The 21,799-nt window shown below is 44.8% G+C and overlaps 1 protein-coding gene across 1 annotated transcript in view; it reads left to right on the forward strand.

Annotated features, from left to right (window-relative positions):
* EFCAB6 (EF-hand calcium binding domain 6) overlaps window positions 1-21,799 on the forward strand; it is a 228,447-nt gene that overhangs the window by 101,931 nt on the left and 104,717 nt on the right. Inside the window, exons 13-17 of the mRNA XM_053585237.1 lie at window positions 2,401-2,509; window positions 8,744-8,911; window positions 13,139-13,299; window positions 16,367-16,537; window positions 18,230-18,398. Coding sequence (XP_053441212.1) covers window positions 2,401-2,509; window positions 8,744-8,911; window positions 13,139-13,299; window positions 16,367-16,537; window positions 18,230-18,398 — 778 coding nt within the window. The remainder of the gene's footprint in view (window positions 1-2,400; window positions 2,510-8,743; window positions 8,912-13,138; window positions 13,300-16,366; window positions 16,538-18,229; window positions 18,399-21,799) is intronic.

Below are 21,799 nucleotides of genomic sequence, written 5' to 3' on the forward strand. Positions count from 1 at the left end.
ATGTTACCGTGGTTGTTAATTGTGTGCACCCAGTTTAATTACTGGAGTCACCCCAGACACCGTGATGGACGCCCTGAGTCTTTTGAGAGATCCATCAACATCTGAGATGGTGTTGCCTGGAAATCTGGGACAGTACGAAAATCTTCCCCCCAAACTTACAGAGAATCAAGAGACCAAAGAATGACTCCAACTTCACAGGCCACTGTTTACAGAAAATAGCAATAACATCTATTAGGCAATGAAGTCTTTGGGGAGTTCCACGAGTCTGTTAGAGGTTACCTACAAAGGCTCTTGCTGCTGGAAGGCACAGGTGTTTCTTCTCCAAGAGCATCGTGCTAGTAAAATCCACATCTGCCCACCCTTAATTCTCCTCCAATGACTAATACAAAGTTTTTACATCGTATCTTTGCTTGGTCACAGTGAGGTGCATCATACAAGCATCGTGCTGTCATGCAACCCCCGTCATGTTAACGATATGACACTTTTCCATGAGGCAGGGATTTTAGCATCACACATAGCTCAGGGTGCCACAGGACAGTCAAAGCAGTTGGCTGTTATGAACATCCCATTTCAAGGCAAGGAAGCGCTGAGCACTTTCCGCAGGCCCAGCAGTTATCTTGGCACCTGCTCACTCCATTTTGTAATGACTTTTCTGGGCACTCGGGGTGGCACGGTTTCCGGTATATGGCAGGGAGCCTGCACTGTTCCCTCGGGTGTGTCACCACACATACGCAATTGTCCAAAGAGCTGAGATCTTGAGAAATTTTCTCTTTCATGAAGCAGATGTACAAAAAGGGAGACTGAGCACTTTTACATGCTCGCACACAAAGTCCACACTGTGATAATGCACCTGGGTGAAGTCAGATTTCTGATGTCCAAGGCAGCAGAAGAAAAGTCCATCCCAGCTCTTGAGTCCCCTTTACCCTCTGTATTCTCTCTGGGTCCCCAGCCGATTGGACGGCTCCATCCAGATCCAGGGCAGATCCCACCGCATCCACTCAGACTCACCTTCTAGTCTCCTCTGGAAACTTCCGCCCAGACACACCCACGATGGTGCTGCCCCAGGCTCCCTGGAATTCCTTTATCAAGTTGAGTTGACACCTAAAATTAAGTCCCCGGATTTACCCCTTGTCAGCCCAGCATCTGCAGGTGTCTCCTTAAACCACACTTAAAGTCCAAATAAAGACAATGAAAGGTCGTAATTCCACCTTACGTGACATAACCGTCCTGTGTACAACTGAAAGGGAAGTCCTCTTCCCAGAATTCAGCCTTTAGGATTGCAGCATTCAGGATTTTGATCTTTCAGGAACCGATTTTTGGAATTTAAGACATTAGGGATTTTAGACTTTAGAGAGATTATTGATCTTTCAGGATTTCATATTTGGGATCGTGTCTCTCAGGATCATGGTCCAAACCAGGGGCAGAGGCCAGGGACGCTGCTGGCACCGCAGCAGAGAGCTCTCTGGCCCCATGTCAGCGGTACTCGATAGGCAAAAACTGCTGTAAAAAGTGCCCCCTCGTGCCAGCGCTAGTGGTCTCTAGAGAAACCAGATTCCAGTGAGTCACGGCACAAACTCAGACTCAGAAAAACAGAGTGTGTTTCTGAAAAGTAGTCGTGGGTGTGCGTTTAAGGTTTTACACAACTGGAGAAAGCTGATGGCCATGTAGGTACAGCAACCACAATCTCCAAACAAATGTGAAAAAGGCTCCCCAGGTAAACTGAGTCACTGCCATTATTCAGTGGGAAACGTTTGCGTATCTAGTGGAATGTTGGGAAAGGGAAGGCTGCAGGTAGTATTTTGTGATGCAATTCTGGTAGCCTCACTGAGCAGAGTCTCCATGGAAATTTGGTTTCATCTCCAGAGAGGATAATCATGGCCTTGGACAGCACACCTGTAGGGGTGAGCGGGGATGAGAAAAGGAGGCAGAAGAGGGAGAGAGGGAGCTGACAGTGCAGGTGCTGTGGCCATTCAAGGTGATGGAAAGGGAGAGGTCGTGAAGATTGCCGTCCTCACAGCTTTGAGACTGGCATTCATGCCCGTGGTTATCACTGCCGCCGCACAGGGGGGACGGTTCCCGGCTTGTTTCTGCAGTCAAGGTCTCAGCAGTGATCCCCGGTCTCTTTACTGATCTTTCTTGAGATCAAAATCACAGACCCACATGATGACTGACCCGAGTTGGTTCAAGGGGTGGGGGTGGGGTGTAGCGGAGCTACCCGGTGCCTGTGGGAAGCGCACCACGAGCAGAGGGACAGATCAGCACCACACACACGTTACACTTCCAGGAACAAGAGCCATCCGCAAAGAAAGTTAGTTGTAAGAGTGCTCGTTTTTTACATTAAGAAAGCACGAAGTTCAGGGACATGATCTTATTCCTGTTTTTCTCCTCATCCTCTTGTAGCATCAACTCTAGAAATCAATCTTGCAAGAAAGACACCATCACAAAGTTATTTACACATTCTGATGACTGCTTTGCATCCCTGAAGAAAGCATTACTGATAATCAATACCGTAAGATTTCAAAACCCTTCTCTGGGGGAAACACCTATGGTTTCCAAGAATGCTAACACTCAGAACAAGACCAATAAAAACACTATAGTCATTGGTTTATCTAACAAGCAGTTTTGGAGCTCCTATGATATGCTCAGAAGTTGTCTAAGTTGGTTCTATTTGGGAGGGCAGATGATGTAAAATTAATTGCAATATAGGAAGATAAACTCTGATGGCAACGTGTGGCAAGTCTGTTAGGAATGGAATGGCTAGTCATCATTAACTGTGTAATTAACCAAAGGCCCATACCTGCTGAACCTTCCTCATCCCGACCTAGAGTTGATCAGTTCATAATCAACTTTTTGCCCATGGAAGGAACGAACATCTTTTTCGTTCCAAAATAGCCTACTTAATTTTTTAATTGTACTACAGAGACTAATTCATGAATTTGCAACTTAACTTTTTCTTGCTTTCAACATTAGCTCCTATCTCTTTTTAAGGCTTATTTTAGAAAGCAGCATTTGAATACTTTGATACATAGCAACATTCCCCAAGTTTGTTATGTATTATACGAAGCACATTCAACAAATGAATCTCTACTAAATATTATGAGGAACAGGGTGAATTACTTTTCGTAGACTCTACTAGGGCTGAGTACAAATGACTTTATATGCTGAGGACTTCCCCAGCCTCAGCACCAGCCTCCCACAGCCAGCTGATGAGGGGGCATGTGCCAGTGAGGGCAGCGCTCTGGGAGGTGGCCTCCAGGTGGTCCATGTCGCCTGGAGGTGGCCTCCAGGTTGGGCTTTGCTGTCCTTGCTGGAGGCCCCAGCTCCCACCTCTGTCAGCCTAGAACACCATTGCTTGGGGTTTCCAAGAACAGTGTGGATTTGGAAATGTGGGTTTCTGTGTGCCCAGGGATACACCTGCTGTAACAAATCTTTAGGCCTCTATGACTTGGTCTCCCTGAATGAGCTAAAACATTACACCTAGCACTTCCTATGTGCCAGGCGTGCTCCTAGCAACGTGCTCGTGTGCACACACTTAATCTCTCAGCATCTCTCTGAGGGAGGGAGACATTACCATTCTTTTCACTGACAATTGAGGAAAGGGAATTCCAGGCCCCTTACTGACCCTGGGGCTTCCCAGCTAGTGGCTCCAGGCCGGCACACTCCAGCACTGGACGGGGCTGCCAGGTGAGCTTTCAACCACCTAGGAAAGGATCAAGGAAGACTTTTGAGCATGAACCCACCTTAGGTTATATTAGTATGTTTAAGAAATAATTTAATTAAAATAGTGAAATCTCTGTTAACCTTTTAATAGAGGACTGTAATAATGCTAACCACTCCAACTATTAGACTATTTAAAAGTCATTGCTTTACTGTTCAGCTGGAGTTTATACAGGTAGCATAGGCTAAAAAGTGGGTGTCCAAGCTCTGCTGGGCCCCAGGCTGTGTGCTTAGGCGAACACACGGGTGAGTCATACAGAGCCCTTCCTGTGATGGGCTGGCACTGTGGAGCATCACACAGCGGTAATGACCGTCACGGGCACATCACACGATGGGAATGACCGTCACAGGCACGTCACACGATGGTAATGACTGTCACGGGCACGTCACATGATGGGAATGACCGTCACAGGCACGTCACACGATGGGAATGACCGTCATGGGCACGTCACACGATGGTCATGACCGTCATAGGCACATCACACAGCAGCAATAACCATCACATGCACATCACACCATGGGAATGACCCTATCACGTGTGTCACACGATGGGAATGACCGTTACAGGCACGTCACACGATGGGAATGACCGTCACGGGCACGTCACACGATGGGAATGACCGTCACAGGCACGTCACACGATGGTCATGACCGTCATAGGCACATCACACAGCAGCAATAACCATCACATGCACATCACACCATGGGAATGACCCTATCACGTGTGTCACACGATGGGAATGACCGTCACGGGCACGTCACACGATGGGAATGACTGTGTCACACAGATCACACGATGCTAATGACTGTCCTGGGTGCATCACATGATGGTCATGACTGTCACACGCACATCACAGGATGGTAATGACCGTCATAGGCATCACACAGCAGCAGTGACCATCATGTGCACATCACACCATGGGAATGACCCTATCACGTGTGTCACACGATGGGAATGACCGTCACACGCACGTCACACGATGGGAATGACCGTCACACGCATGTCACACAGCAGCAGTGACCATCATGTGCACATCACACATTGGCAGTGATCCTCAAATGCCTTCCGGGTGCACACTGCACGGTTTGAGAGTGGGCCCTCCATCCCCTCCCACCCCCACCACCTCAGGCCTTGCCATGGAAGGGACGAGACAAAGAGAGCAGAGGAGGGAGCCGTACCGGACAGGGCTGGGTGTTTGGCTTGGCTGCACAGGGCAGTGTGGGAAACAGGCCTCCCTCCTGCCAAAAGGAGTGATGTAGAATATTTAGAAGAAACACTGCTTTAGATCTGCTCTGTGTGCTGCCACCTGCTCTGCGGGCGACCCCGCTGTTACGGTCACTTACAGATCAATCAGGCGGCTCACTTCTGTTTGCACCCTGCTTTGTTCTTTGCTTCTCTGTGTTCTTACTTGCAGCCGATGTGATTTTGTTACTAGAAACTCCAGAAGACTCTTCTCAGAAAACATTAGAACTGATTAACAGAATTTAGAAGGTCATTGGTACAAGGTCATCATTCAAAGACAGTTTATATATCTATAAACTGCAATAATCGGTTACAAAGAGAAGAATTTTTAAAAATATGATTTCTGATTACATTTTTAAAAAATCAACTACCTAGGAATATATCTAACAAAAATGTCCAAATTCTCTTCATTAAGGACCACAAAGATTATATACAAAATAATGCCAATCCTTTATAAACTTTCAGAAAATATAGGCAGAAGGAAAGCTAACTCAGTCTCTGAGGCCAATGTTACTCTGATATCAAAGGAATCACAAGAAAAGAAAATTGCAGCCTAATATTCTTTGTGACTACAGTTACAAAATTTCTCAAAAAAATACGAATGAGCCAAATTCAGCAACATTCAACCAGGATTAAATTCTGGGACCATATGAAATTTATCCCAGGATCGCAAAGTTGGTTTGACTTCAGAAAAAAGCCAATTAATGTAATATACAATGTTACAAGAATTAAAGACAAAACTGCACGATTATTTTATCTCGATAGATGCAGATAAAAGTATTTGAAAAATCCAACACCTGTTCATGATAAGACCTTTCAACAAACTAGGAATAGAAGCGAGATGCCTTAACTTCGTAAAGGACATTTATGATAAGTCCATAACCAACAGGACAGTTAGTGGCGAAAGACTGAACTGCATGCCTCCCCCTGAAATCAGGAATAACACAGATGTCAGCTGTTGCCACTTCTGGTTAACACTGTATTTGGGTTCTAGGCAGTCCGATCAGAAAAGGAAAAGAAATAAAAGGCATCCAGATTGGAAAGAAGGAAATGTGACTGCCTTTATTCACAGACGTGATCTCATGTGCAGAAAATCTTAAGGACTGTGCATGTGTGTGCACCACAGAAACCTTACTAGACACAGTAAGGGGGGCAGGATCTCAGATTAATATACAAACCCACAAAAACTCAGGCGTATTTCTATACACTAGCAATGAACAATCTGAAAATGAACTTCAGAAAGTAATTCTGTGAATTATAACATCAAAAAAGAATAAAATACCTGGGAATAAATTTAAGAAAAGAAGTGTCAGATGCCGACACTGAAAATTACAAAACAGTTTTAAAAGACTTTAAAAAATACATAAATACATGAAGAAACATCTTGTATTCATGGATTAGAAGACAATATTATTAACATAACAGTTCTCTCAAAATTGATTTGTGGAGTCATTGTAAACCTTTCTGCTTCCAACATCCCACCTAGATCTTTTTTGTTTGATTGTTTGTTTGTTTGCAATTAAAAAAACGATCTTAAAATTCATATGGAAATGGCGAAGGTCAGAGAATAGTCAAGACAATCTTGGGAAAGAAGAACGAAGTTAGAGTAAACTTCCAGATTTTTAATCTGACACTACGTGAAACTGATACAAGGACAGACAGATGGATCAACAGAGCGCAGCTGAGCATCCGTTGATAAACCCTGAGATCTGTGGTCAGTTCACTTCTGAGAAATCTAGGGGGGGGAAGGATAATATTTTCAAAAATGGTGCTGGGACAATTGGATGTCCATATGCAGAAAGATGAATTTAGACCCTTCCCTTACACCAAACACAAATAAGGCCTAAACATAAAAGGGAAAGTAATAAAATTCTTGGAGGAAAAATGCAAGTATATGTTAGGAACACATTTCTTATATCTGACACCAACAGCATGAGCCATAAAAGAATAAAATCAACACACTGGACTTTATCAAAATCAACTTCTGTGCTTCGAAAGTACCACTAAGAAAGTGAAAACACAAGCCACAGACTGGGAAAGTATCTACACAAATCATGTATGCAGTAAAGGACTTGTGTCTAGAATTTGCAAGGACTTTCAGAACTCTGTATAAAGACAACCCACGTTTTTAAATAGGTAAGAACACATTTCATCAAGGAAGATACACGAGTGGCCAATAAGCCAATGAAAACATTCTTGACATTATATTTTTAGAGAAATGCAGCTCAAAACCACGAGACACTACGTCTCACCACGAGGGTGGCTGTATCCAAAGATAGACGACAGATGCTGGCCAGGGTGCAGGGAGACTGGAACTCCCTCCTACTTGGTAGAAAAGCCAAATGGAACCTTCACTGTGGAAAACAGTGCGTGAGAAACAATTTAAAAAATTGTTAAATTTAAACAATTTAAAAAATTACTTTAAAATGAGTTTCTTAAAAAATTATAATTTGTCATCTAACTCAGCAATTCCACTCCTAGGTATTGCCCAAGAGAAATAAAAACTTGTGTCCCACAAAGACTCGTGGGCAAATGTTCAAAACAACTTTATTCATAATTTCCCAACTAGAAACGAGTGTTCATCAACTTGTTGACAAGATGAACAAAATCCGGCCTCTCCATACGATGTAATTCTAATCAGGGATAAAAAGGAAAAAAATACTGATACACACTGCACCACGGACAAGCCTCAGAAACACTAGGCTGCCTGCAGGTCAGACCTTGGAGACAACCTATTTATCGTATGATTCTATTTACGTAAGATCTCCAGAGAAATCGAGAGAGACTGAGAATGGAATCGTTGACTTGGGCTGGGGTGGAAATGGAGAGTGACCGCAGACATGCATGAGATTTCTTGGTGGGGCTGAAAATCTGCTGGGAGTAGATAGTGCCGATGGTTACACAAGGCTATACATTTATTTAAAAATTATTTTAAAAATTAATCGTCAGTGATTCCTATTTAGACATAAAAAATCAGTTATCACTCCCAAACCTAAAAGTAAGCATGCATTGTATCCCTGAAAGCGCTTATATCCTCCAGATTTTGGACTCCAAAATAACAGTGGACATTGGTACATTATCACTTACTTCAGAAATCCTGTCATCACATTAATATTTACAATGTCTCTCTGTGAGGCATTATTTCCCCTGTCTTTCCAGTAAACAGTATCTCTTGATTATGATATTCAATTTACTTACTGATAATTTTTTATTCTGGGGGAAGAAATTCGCCTCACAGTATTTTGCTCATAATATGTTTTCTTTATGCAGCATAGCTGGAATTTTTTTCACTAAGTAGTTGTCCATTTATGTAATCAATGAGGTTGGTGGTAGTGAAAACAGGCCTAATTTATTCTTAGTAAGTTGGCAAGTTGTAATTCAGCTGCCAGGAAGTTTAGAGCCTCGTTTGGTGAACCACCCAGCAGGCAGGTGGGGCTGGGGAGGGAGGAAATGCCCGAGCTACCCAAACTCCTGGGACAGGGGTCAGCCTGCGTCTGAGAAATGGGCCCCACTCCTCACTCAGGGCCACCTCCTTACTGTGTCCTGACAGAGAACATTGTAGAAACTGCCCTTGGAAAGTTCTAGCCATCCATTCCGTCCTTCCACCCCTGATCGTGGCACATGGGTTACATAGAATGATCATAGTTGAAATGTTTGTGTTTCAAATCATAATTCTCTGTGGCCACAGCTTACTCTTTATTAAATGGTGCTAAATATTCATAATGCTATTCCTTCCTTTTCTCTTTTTTATAATTCCCTTGTATATTGTACGCCCATGCTCAGAAATCTGATGGACAGATAACAGAGCAAGAATTACGACACATCCTGAATAACACGGTTGTAAAATTAAGCGATGCAGATTTCAAAGAGCTAATGCAAACGCTGGACCCCGGGGGCACCGGGATGGTCAAGGTCTGCACGTTCATCGATCTGCTGGAAGAGAACCCTAAGGTGAATCTAGAATAACTTTGTTTGGTTTTCTCTTTATGTCAAGAAACTCGATTCTTCTTAGTAGAATAAGAGATGCAGGTGACATATGCTTTAAATAAATGAAATGAATGCCCATGTTTTCAACTGAATTAATTTCCATTTTAAGTAAGAGCTCAGTGTTCTAAGAGTTGGTAGATTTTAACTTTTGGTTTCTAAATCTCGTCAAAAGATGATACCTGACATTTCTGAAAACCTGTTCCTGAACGGGGAGGTCTTCTTGCCCAGGACGTCCCTTCTCTTCATACCACAGCTCCCTGTAAACGACGACTCTGGTTCTTATTCATATCTGGGGCTTTGTACTCTCTGCTATTTCATCTTTTTAAAAAAATAATTGCTCATTGATTGCTTCTAGTGACTAATACTGGCCTTAAGTAAAAAGCTGGCAGTTTTCTTCTTAGCAATGCTTCTGTAACTTTAATAGCTGATAGTATTAAAACATTTTAAGAACTTCAAAAATCAGATTAATTTCAGATAATGCATGCAGCAGGCTTTAACAGACTCTTGGCAAAATGTCTGTTAAAGGCATCTTTTAGCAGGTACAAATTAGCTTTTAATTTTTAGATTTATGAAGGTGGCATGCATATAAATCAAAATCAAACTAGTAATATCAAGAGATGCACTATCAAACTAGGAATATCAAGAGAGTCCCCAAAGATGTGTCTGTCGAATGGATCTGAGGTGGGTTCCTTGCTGTGGGAATAACGTTACCATAGTTTAATGGAAGCCAGCTGCCTTCTATTCTGATGGCTCCTGTGCAAAATGCGATGAATCCATCATCAACGAATCCTTCTTTCCTGCTGTGGGTTCGTGTCATGACCTTGTGGAGAGTTGGGGCATACGTCTTACTTCTTGGTTGAAAATGGAGCACTTTGTTGGGGGTGAAAACGCCATGTTTAAATTACCTTTTCTTGGTACACCTAGAAATTTTCTCCCAACATTTTGGAGGTAATTTTAATAGACTACATTGCATCATACATTCAAATGTTTTATGATTACACAAGTGACAGACATTCAGTGTAAAATATTTAGGAAATATCCAAAACTACAAAGGCGAAAATAATGATACAAATCCAAACACCCAGAGATACCCACCGCTGACGCTTTGACAAATTTCCTTTTATTCTTTGTGTGTGGCATATGCAAATTTTAAAAACATGGTTGAACTCATTATTTGTATGATTTCGTATCCCCTTTTTTTCAGCTTCACATTATGTGATGAGCATTTCCCCCACCCCGCATGTCATTAAAAACACAACAGAACGTGATTTGCAAGGGCAGCAGGGGTGTTCTGTGCATGCACTTGGCAGTGGGCCTTTGGGAGGATAACACGTGTCAGCCGTTTGTGCAGGAGATCTTCGTTCACAGGCAAATATTTCCCTAGAATAGACGCATGCAAGTGGAAATCCTGGCCCAAAGGGGATGGGCATGTTTGTGGTCCTGGGCGCATATATATAATTTTTTTTAAATATGAAAGGTCTCATGATCTATGTTGCTAGAAAATGGATGGGAACAGGTAGACAGTAAAACGTTAGTTAGATCTCATACCTGTCCCATATAGGTGGGTGGGTATAGGAACCTGGCACCTGGGCAGTGCTGTGACGTATGGAAGCCTGAACATGTGCCCTGACCCAGTTCACTGCTAGTGCTTCAGAGTGTGATCAAGTCCAGTCACCAGGCCTAGAGGTCGTCAGCTCGGCTGGGAGCTCTAACACCTGCCTTCACCTCACACTGGGAACTGGGCAATCAATTTATCTCTTTCAGATTCATTTCTTGTTCCCTAAACAAGGTTGATAATGGTAGCACCTAGCACCTAGCACAAAAGAAAGCAGGCTTCCGTAAGCAGTCTTCTCTCCACGTGGCAAGTAGTGTGATCTTTGCTTGCTATAAATCAGATCATGGCTGCCTCCATGCTTAAACCCTTTCAGTGGCTTGTGGGATAAACCATAACTTCGTAACGTGGCCAGTGAGGTGCCACCTTATTGGAGGCCCCTCCTTCAGCTCCTTGGACTCTCGCTGCCTCCTCCCAGGCCTGGCCTGGCCTGCAGCCACTGCCTTGGCTCCTTCCTGCTCCCCTGGACCTACGGTGCCACCTCTAGAGCCCAGTGCACCCCAGGCCCAAGCAGGGACCCTCCCCAATGTCTCCAGCGAAGTCCAACCTTCCAGTTCCCCACCTCACTAGTGTCCCCAGCACCTATTGCCGCCAGGGTCAGTCTGCGTCCTGTTGCGTCTGACTCCATGAAGGCAGAGGCCTGGCAGTTACCACTGCCCCTGTGCAGGGCGGAGGCCAGAGCCAGGCAGACTCACAGCGATTTGCTGAACGAATGAATTAGTATGAATGAATGAATTGGAAACATTAGAAAACACAGTTATGCAAAAAGAAGAATATAAAAAATACCACCAAGCCACTAATTCTATTAGTAACCAGGGATTGTTACCGTTATACTTTGTTGTATATTTTTCCGACTTATAAACATATACACACACACCTTTTAAAAAGCAACTTTATTGAGGTATAATTGATACACAAAAACCTGTATGGATTTAATTTATACACTTTCATGAATTTGGATATATACCTTTGTATATTGTATCTATTTTATTGAAATGAGAGATTACATAATTAATGTAATGGCTTGTTAGTTTTTGTTGTCATTTATTCATGTATTATTAACATTTAATGTCAATAAAAATTCTGCTATATAACTTTAAAAGATACCAAGTAGCTGTTCTCTGTTGTTATAATCTAGATGTTCATTTTTTGTTTGTTTTTAAAATTTTGCTACAGTGGGCGGTGCCTGTGGCTCAGTCGGTAAGGCGCCGGCCCCATATACCGAGGGTGGCGGGTTCAAACCCGGCCCCGGCCAAACTGCAACCAAAAAATAGCCGGGCGTTGTGGCGGGCGCCTGTAGTCCCAGCTCCTCGGGAGGCTGAGGCAAGAGAATCACTTAAGCCCAGGAGTTGGAGGTTTCTGTGAGCTGTGTGACGCCACAGCACTCTACCGAGGGCCATAAAGTGAGACTCTGTCTCTACAAAAAAAAAAAAAAAAATTTTGCTACAGCGAATACTTTGGTACCTTTTTTTTTTTTTTTTGCACCACTCTCCGATTATTTCTTTAGTATACATTTCTAGAAATGGAATTAATCGTGTCAAAGACCATATGTTTTATGTTATTAATTATTTTTGAAGAGGAACGTATGTATCAAGTATTATACAAAATGCAAAAGCTGCAAAGGGTAATAAAGGGAATACAGTGAAATGAAGTCGCCTTCTGCCCTGCACCCCAGCGTCCATTCTCCTGCCCAGTGACAGACACTCTATGGTCTGTAAATTATCAAATCGTCCAATGTTATCCAAGTGAGACAAAACGCCTTCCAGAAAGCTAAATTAACTTATACCCCCACCATTGCTGAGACCCCCACGGGTGTGGCAATTGGCAATGCTGGTAGGCAAAAAATGCCATGTGGTGATTCTTTTCCTTGCGGGTGTTTAATCTCTAGGTGATGATCTTTTCGTGTTTCTTGTACTTCCTCCTCCTCCTCCTCCGTCGTCTTCTCCTCTCTCTGTTGCCCTGGGTAGAGCGTCATGGCGTCAGCTTAGTTTATAGCAACCTCAGACTCTTGGGTTCAAGTAATCCTCCTGCCTCAGCCTCCCCAGTAACTGGAACTACAGGCTCCTGACACAACGCCCAGCTCATTTTTCTGTTTTTCAGTAGAGACGGGGTCTCACTCCTGCTCCAGGCTCATGTCAGTCTCCTGAGCTCAGGCAATCCGCCCACCACAGCCTCCCAAAGTGCTCGGCTCACGAGCCACCATGCTACTTTTTCTTCTTAAATGAGTACAAGTTAAGAGTTGTTATCCCCATTTTCACATGGGTCCTGGAGAGTAGACTCGTTGAAGATCTCAAAGCTATTGGCTAATCGAGGGCAGAGCTGGACTTAAGTCCAGGTTTACATGCCTCCAAAGCTCCTCTTGTCTTTCATGATTTTATTTATATACGTCCTCTTTCCTTTCCCATTTGAATGAGAAAAATATCCCCCGTACAGACTCTTAAGACCCCTCTCCTCCCGGCTGGGGATTCTGTAAGTAACGCCTGCTTCCCCTTTGCTGATGCCTTCGGCTGTGGTCCGAGGGTGAGATCGCTTGGTTTACAAATGGGCGGCTTAGGAGATGTGTTTGGTTTTTACGTTAGGTAGAAGAAGCCGTTCGTGAGGCCATTAGTAGGAGTCCACAGGCTTTTTACAGCATGCTGCGAACATCTGATGCTGGAGACACAGGGCTTATTGGTCGAAGTAATTTCAAGAGAATCATGCTTATATTCTGCCCATTTTTAACAAACAAGCATTTCATGAGGTAAGTAACTCATGTCATATTTTTCATCAAATCTGTTTCATAATTCAAAACCTTTGGGTATTTTTGCAGTTTTAATAGATAATATTGATAACAGTGGCTATTTATTTAACCCTTACTAAGTGTTGCACGTTGATTAAGAATTCAACATGTGTTATATATGACTTAGTCCTTCCCACTAACTAACTAGTAAGGTATATAAGGTAAATAACTAGTCTTATTTCTTTCTTTGGACAAGTTAAATACTCACTCCAAGTCTCACAGTGGGTAGGGCGCCCTGCCATCCAGGACACATGTGTTCTTTTCTATTTGGGGGAAGGGGAGCAAATATCTTTATTTTTAAGTAATATAGTGTTGTTCAAATTGCAAGGATTTCATTTACCTGTTTTTCTTTTTCTTTTTTTGAGACAGAGTCTCACTTTGTCACCCTGGGTAGAGTGCTGTGGTGTCACAGCTCACAGCAACCTCAAACTCTTGGGCTTAAGCATTTCTTTTGCCTCAGCCTCCTGAGTAGCTGGGACTACACGCGCCCGCCACAACACCCAGCTATTGTTTTTAGAGACAGGGTCTCACTCTTGCTCAGGCTGGTCTGGAACTCCTGAGCTCAGGCAGTCCACTGGCCTTGGCCTCCCAGAGTGCTGATTACACACGTGAGCCACCGCGCTCAGCTTCATCTCAATTCTTGCTGAATTCCGACACTTCTTTTGTTTTAGTTGCTACAGTTAAATATGTTGAGCCCTGAAGGTCATAATATCACTATCAAGAGTTTCTTGTGGTTTTAACACATAATCAACTAACTATTGTCAATTTTACATAATGAAACTATTCTATAGGTGAAGACCAGTTACGACAGAGCATAGTCCTCAGCATTTTACTTGTGAGCCAAGAAATGTGATATTCAGGCCACAGCTGGTTCTTGCTGACTGCTCACCTCTTTCCGTGGGGTCAGGACAAGGAAATCCGTCCCCTCAGTGGTTGTGTGGCTTTTTCTCCCAGGGTGTCCAGCTGTGGCTGTCATCCCACAACAGCAGCTCGAATCCCACTTTCTTATCCCCTTATTGTAAAACTTCACTAGTGGTGGATGAGCTGAAGCTGGAGAGGGACAGACGTTAAATAGCAGAATAGGGACAGAAAGAAAAGTGGACAGCAGGTCCCTCTGGTTCCTCCCTAGAGTCTGTTCACCCCCCACACGTCTCCTCTGGAGGTGCAGAGAGTCTGGTTGCTTCCTTCGTTGCAGACGACCTTGAGAACCTACCACTCAGAACCCTGGAGGCTGCAGAGAACAGTGGGCCCCTGGTCACCACCTCACTGTCCTCTCAGACATGCTCTCGCAGAACCGAGACAAGGATGACCTCACAGGCTGTCTGGGCCAGTGTTTCCTGAAGCAAGGGCAGTGACGGGGGGAATTCTTTTGAGGGGGGGAATCAAATTGAATCAAGAAAAGAATATTGTTTGAATGCTCTTCTAGTCCTTCTGATTGAAATGTGAGAAATCATATCTGTTGACTTTATTTACATTACATTGATTCTACTGGGTCGTTATTGGCCCTTGCGTCTCCTTTCTGTGAACATCCATAAGCCCAACTCATGTTTTATTTCAGATTAATATGAGGGTACATATGATTAGGTTACATTGTTTGCATTTGTAAGGTAAAGTCTGAGTTCTAACTCATTCTTCAAGTGGCCGGTTTTTGTAGGAAAAGAAGGATTTATAAGCAGAGGAAAGGTGGAGCAAAGCTTCACTGATCAGGAGGGGCTTGGTGTGCCTGGCTCAGATGTGTGCATTTTATCCAATTCTTATTGCATATTTAAAGGATTAAACGTTTTTCTGAGGGGAGAGAAAGCCTCACTGATGAAGAGAGGTCAGGGCAGTCAATGCAAGCAGAATTAATGAAAACATTGCAAATATTCATCAAATTGTGTGTCAGAGTCATCACCTGACTGTGAGAAGACTGTGTATAGACCAAATTAACCTTGATGGAGAACCAGTTTGCAAAATCTTAACTGAAAATTGTGGCAACAACTCATGGCTCCTGCATCACAATGATGCCCCAGCTCACACAGCACTGTCTGTGAGGGAGGTTTTAGCCAGTAAACAAATAACTGTATTGGAACACCCTCCCTACTCACCTGATCTGCTGTTTCTGCTGTCCTGCAGATTTTAATGACTATGTAAAATTTTGTTTAGATCCTCAGATTTTGCCAAATTTGCATGAACAAGCATGAACAACTTTATGATTAGAAAAATCTTAACAAAATTTGCAAAATTAATCCTGACATATTAGTGGTTTCCTACATTTTGCTAAAATATTTGCATATGCTAAAATTCCAATATAAGTTCTTACACAAATCCATACCAACATTTCTAATTTTAAAAGATTCTCTTTTTTTAATTGATTGTATCTTTATTGTGGCCTACTCTATGTACAATAAGCTACAGGTGTTTAAATGGTACAATGCGATGAAATTCCTCATGTGTCAGTAAGACCATCACAAGTCGATGTCAGACATTTTCATCACCCCAAAAAGCTTCCTCAGACCCCTTTTGCAGAAGGGGACACTGCTCCCTCGTCCTGCCCCACATAACCCCTGACCTGTGCTCTTTCACTGTAGATTACTTTGCATTTTTTAGGACTTTGTACAAACAGAAGCACACAAGATGTTCCATTTTCTGCCTGGTTTATTCACTAAGTATAATGATTCTGAGATTCGTTCCCATTGTTACACACATGAACACCTCCTTCCTCTGTATTGCCGTGTCATAGTCCATTGGGTGTATTTGTTCACCTGTTGATAGATACATCGTTTGTTTCCAGTTTTTGGCTATTTGTCTGTATCGTATAACTCTTTGTGTAGACATACTTTTTTTCTTCCTCTTGAGAAAATGCCCAGGAGTAGAACAGCTGGTTCCTGTGGTCACTGCAGTTCAGTTGTCAAACCGTCTCCCTTCCCCCACAGCAGTGGGCGGAGGTTGCAGTGACCCCACCGCATCTTCACCAACACTTGCTAGCGTCTGTCTTTTTCATTTTAGTCATTCTAATGGGTGTATTCTAATTATTTTTAAAACTCAGACTCTGCAGTAAGTTTCAGGATATTGCTTCAGGAGGCATCCTGTATAAGAAACTTTTGGAAGGCCTGGGAATTAATGTCCTGCCCACCGTCTCTCCAGTTTCTGCTCCAAAGGATCCCGTAGGTGACCATTTTCATAATGCAGAACAGGAACACCTGGATCTTTCTGAGAGGTAAAACAGAACCAAGCGAATATTTTAATATTTATTAACTAAATGAGTATTTTAATATTTTATTATTTAAATAAGAAAGATGGCTTGCTATACATACAGTGGTCAGGGTCAGAGAATTTTAGAGCAGGTAAGAGATCTTAGGAATAAGCCTACTTGTTAGTTTTAGAAACGAAAGCACTGACGTCTGAGAGGTTTGAGGACTTGTCTTACAAACTTAGTGGCTGGCCTGGGTCGAGAATCCAGGATTCCAACTCTCAGAGACACTGTCTGCAACTCAGCTATTACGTACCTGTGTTCACATTTATTCCTTTCTAGAAACTTACACTCCTTATCACCATGGAATATGTATTGGAACACACATCCCTTAAACCAGTTAACATTTTCTAATATGAATGATAGAACTATTAAAACAATTGCCAAATTGAATTGTAACAATAAAACATACTTAGTAAATCTATAAAAAATTGGACTCATGAATATTCTAGCTCTTCTTCATGTAAAAATGTAAGTTTAACTTAATAAAACGATACTATTTTAACTTCCTCATTCATAGCTTACAATAATCCATAATGAAAGGTAAAGTGTAGCACGATTCAGCAGACTTCACTTTGTCATAGCCTTTTAGAAAGTTCTTAAGTAAAAAAAAAAAAAAAAAAGAAAGTTCTTAAGTATAGTGAGCAATGGGGATATTTTAATACGTGCTAATGAAATTTGAAGAGCTGTGGGCAGCACCTGTGGCTCAAGGAGTAGGGCGCTGGTCCCATATGCCGGAGGTGGTGGGTTCAAACCCAGCCCCGGGCAAAAACCACAAAAAAAAAAAAAAAAAGAAATTTGAAGAGCTGTGCTGTTCAGTAGGAGCTGCATTATAAATGGGCAGAAAGAGGGTATCTTAAGAGAAAGGTTAAATATTCTGAGATAAGATATGTCTGCTTCCTAAAACTGGTAAAAGAGGCAATGGTGATTAAGCGTTTCATAAAATGTGGGCTTTCCTAAGGAGTTCTTAAAAGTCAAGAGAAGCTACTGGCAAAGAACAGAAGCCCGTTGCCCATGACTATACGGTGGCTGTTCCCCCCGCAAAAATGGGACCCAAGAGACTTCTAGAGAACTGAGAAAAGAATTATACCCTAAACACACACACACACACACACCCCTACACCCCTCCTCACATTAACAGCACGTACAATTTATATTTCATAAATCAAGTTGCTTTTGTAACTCATCTTGGAATCACTGTGGACCTCCCTTCCTTTCCATGGTGTTTGATGACTCCCCCAATCTAGTCACCATGAAATGGCCTATTTCTTTAATTTACAGCCATTCTCACTTCACAAAAAATATCCTTTTTTCAACCACGTGTGTCCCGTCTCCCACCACGTTTGGCCAGCTCAAAGCACAGTTGAAAATCTCAGCACAAGGATGACAGTATCCTCTTACGCCCCCCACCCAGGCAGGCCACCACGTTAGGGGCTCCACGGGAAGAGCTTTCACAGGGACACAGTGCTGCTGACCTGCGCTCTGGCCGTGGCCCTGCCAGCCACAGGGCGTGTGATACCTGAGTCACGTCCCCTTTCTGAGCATGTCTCCTCACTTGTCAGATAGGGAGCGTGAACCTTCTTGTGACGGGTTATATCGAAATTGGGTGTCCTGCCTGGGTCGGTTGACGTGGGTCTAAATGCCTGCTTGTGATTTTAGAACGAAGCCCACCGAGAAGAAAACCACCCCGGCCAAGAATATGACCAAAGAAGAAGTTATCGAAAAACTCAAAAACTGTATCCAGCAGCAGGACCCAGCATTCAGAAAACGATTTCTTGACGTTGGCAAAGATCCTAATGGGAAAATCAGTGTGCATGAATTTAGGAAGGTAGGAGAATGGGTTTCTCTGCCCTTCTTCTTTTCTGAAGGAGTTCAGTTTTATTACACTAACATGCTTTTAAAGGCTCATGGTTTTCCCAGGACAAAGCACATCCACTTCCAGCCTTCTACGAACAATTTAAAAGAATTCTTTTGGTCGTAAGTTGTCTTTGGCAAATTTCTTCAGAGAATAGTGTCAGTAGGGATGTGGCCGGTTTTGATATTTAAACTTTTAAAACAAAGCATTCATTCATGCATTGCTTGGTGATCTCCTGAGCTCTGGCACCACCGCGGAGGTGGAAATAGAAGTGGCCCTGTTCCCTGCCCACCAGTGAAGATTCTCCTGATCTTGTGATAACAGAGCTGGGGTTTGTTCCTCTCAAAAGTATAGAAAAGAAAAACAGAAAGAAAGAAAGAAATCTGGCGGTGAAATGTGGGAAACTCAGAGGCTGATTTGCATGTACTTATGGGAACTAGTGAGTTTCTGCCAGAAAGGGCTCAGCTTGAAGGGTTCTGCACAGACTTCTCAGAATTAATTTAAATGATTGCTTAAAATTCCTATTATGATCACTCCAGCTAATCATCTTCAGCTATCTTTAAGGGAAGCATTTCAGTTAATATGTAATGGTGTCCGTGTGGACAAACTTAGAAGAAGGAAAGAAATACATTTCCAAGCTGAGAATAATTACATTAGTAGCCCCGGTGCCCACGCCAGGCACTGTCACAGGCTCTTCATGCTCTTATTTCTAAGCTTTGGGATCACAGTGTCAGGCAGGATGGGCTGGAGGAGGGAAATGGGGTTGGGTAGCTATACAAATGGCGCAGACCCTCTCTCCTCCCCAAACAGAACAAAACAGAAAGATCTCAGTGGGCTGGTGTTCTGTGAGCATCAGGGGATGGTGAGGAGAAGGGATTCAAGAGAGACTCAGAAAAAAGAGGCCGGGGATAGGAATGAGGATGGGGCTAAGAAATAGAGGATGGAAGCAGAGGAAAGGTTCTCAGATGTTTGGTCTGGGGGACCACGTGGCTGATAGTCATTGATGACTTCCACAAGGCAGTTTTAATGGGGCAAGTGATGGTGTGGGGGTCAGGGCTGGAAGGTAAATAAGCCCCAGTTGTCCACTCCCTAGGCCGCATTCACCTCCCAACCCTCTGCCCTAGGTCTTATTTCACACCAGGTTACCTGGCACCAGTGTCCTTGCCCCAGTCGTCCACTCCGTAGGCCGCATTCACCTCCCAGCCCTCTGCCCTAGGTCTTATTTCACACCAGGTTACCTGGCACCAGTGTCCTTGCCCCAGTCGTCCACTCCGTAGGCCGCATTCACCTCCCAGCCCTCTGCCCTAGGTCTTATTTCACACCAGGTTACCTGGCACCAGTGTCCTTGCCCCAGTCGTCCACTCCGTAGGCCGCATTCACCTCCCAGCCCTCTGCCCTAGGTCTTATTTCACACCAGGTTACCTGGCACCAGTGTCCTTGCCCCAGTCGTCCACTCCGTAGGCCGCATTCACCTCCCAGCCCTCTGCCCTAGGTCTTATTTCACACCAGGTTACCTGGCACCAGTGTCCTTGCCCCAGTCGTCCACTCCGTAGGCCGCATTCACCTCCCAACCCTCTGCCCTAGGTCTTATTTCACACCAGGTTACCTGGCACCAGTGTCCTTGCCCCAGTCGTCCACTCCGTAGGCCGCATTCACCTCCCAACCCTCTGCCCTAGGTCTTATTTCACACCAGGTTACCTGGCACCAGTGTCCTTGCCCCAGTCGTCCACTCCGTAGGCCGCATTCACCTCCCAGCCCTCTGCCCTAGGTCTTATTTCACACCAGGTTACCTGGCACCAGTGTCCTTGCCCCAGTCGTCCACTCCGTAGGCCGCATTCACCTCCCAGCCCTCTGCCCTAGGTCTTATTTCACACCAGGTTACCTGGCACCAGTGTCCTTGCCCCAGTCGTCCACTCCGTAGGCCGCATTCACCTCCCAACCCTCTGCCCTAGGTCTTATTTCACACCAGGTTACCTGGCATCAGTGTCCTTGCCCCAGTCGTCCACTCCGTAGGCCGCATTCACCTCCCAACCCTCTGCCCTAGGTCTTATTTCACACCAGGTTACCTGGCACCAGTGTCCTTGCCCCAGTCGTCCACTCCGTAGGCCGCATTCACCTCCCAGCCCTCTGCCCTAGGTCTTATTTCACACCAGGTTACCTGGCACCAGTGTCCTTGCCCCAGTCGTCCACTCCGTAGGCCGCATTCACCTCCCAGCCCTCTGCCCTAGGTCTTATTTCACACCAGGTTACCTGGCACCAGTGTCCTTGCCCCAGTCGTCCACTCCGTAGGCCGCATTCACCTCCCAACCCTCTGCCCTAGGTCTTATTTCACACCAGGTTACCTGGCATCAGTGTCCTTGCCCCAGTCGTCCACTCCGTAGGCCGCATTCACCTCCCAACCCTCTGCCCTAGGTCTTATTTCACACCAGGTTACCTGGCACCAGTGTCCTTGCCCCAGTCGTCCACTCCGTAGGCCGCATTCACCTCCCAGCCCTCTGCCCTAGGTCTTATTTCACACCAGGTTACCTGGCACCAGTGTCCTTGCCCCAGTCGTCCACTCCCTAGGCCGCATTCACCTCCCAACCCTCTGCCCTAGGTCTTATTTCACACCAGGTTACCTGGCACCAGTGTCCTTGCCCCAGTCGTCCACTCCGTAGGCCGCATTCACCTCCCAACCCTCTGCCCTAGGTCTTATTTCACACCAGGTTACCTGGCACCAGTGTCCTTGCCCTAGTCGTCCACTCCGTAGGCCGCATTCACCTCCCAGCCCTCTGCCCTAGGTCTTATTTCACACCAGGTTACCTGGCCCCAGCCTCCTTGCCCCAGTCGTCCACTCCGTAGGCCGCATTCACCTCCCAGCCCTCTGCCCTGGGTCTTATTTCACACCAGGTAACCTGGCCCCAGCCTCCTTGCCCCAGTCGTCCACTCCGTAGGCCGCATTCACCTCCCAGCCCTCTGCCCTGGGTCTTATTTCACCCCAAGTTACCTGGCCCCAGCCTCCTTGTCCCAGTGCCTAATAGCTTTGAACTAGCTTGGGGCTCGGCACCAATTCTTAGAGGCAGCTCCCAGGGCTGCAGGCACTGAGAATGCCTCATTTGACTCTGGTTTGTCAGAGTGGAAAGTGACTGCCTTACAGCAGAGGCAGGAGGGGCTGGGACGAACGCCCACAGCTGCTGACTTCGGGGGCGGCTTCCTACCTGGCCTGCCTCTGCTCACCGGAGGGCACCTGTAGGTCACCAGCTCAGCTGCAGGTTCTCCCGTTACGGCTTTGTCTGCTCCTGATAAGCCAGCCACTCCCAGTTTCCGTCCCACCGTACCTCGAGCTTCTCCTTGCCTACATTGGAGAGATGCCTGTGTCCTCAAGGCCACGCAGC

Source organism: Nycticebus coucang, chromosome 3 (genome assembly GCF_027406575.1).
Source record: "Nycticebus coucang isolate mNycCou1 chromosome 3, mNycCou1.pri, whole genome shotgun sequence".
NCBI classification, from domain to species: Eukaryota; Metazoa; Chordata; class Mammalia; order Primates; family Lorisidae; genus Nycticebus; species Nycticebus coucang.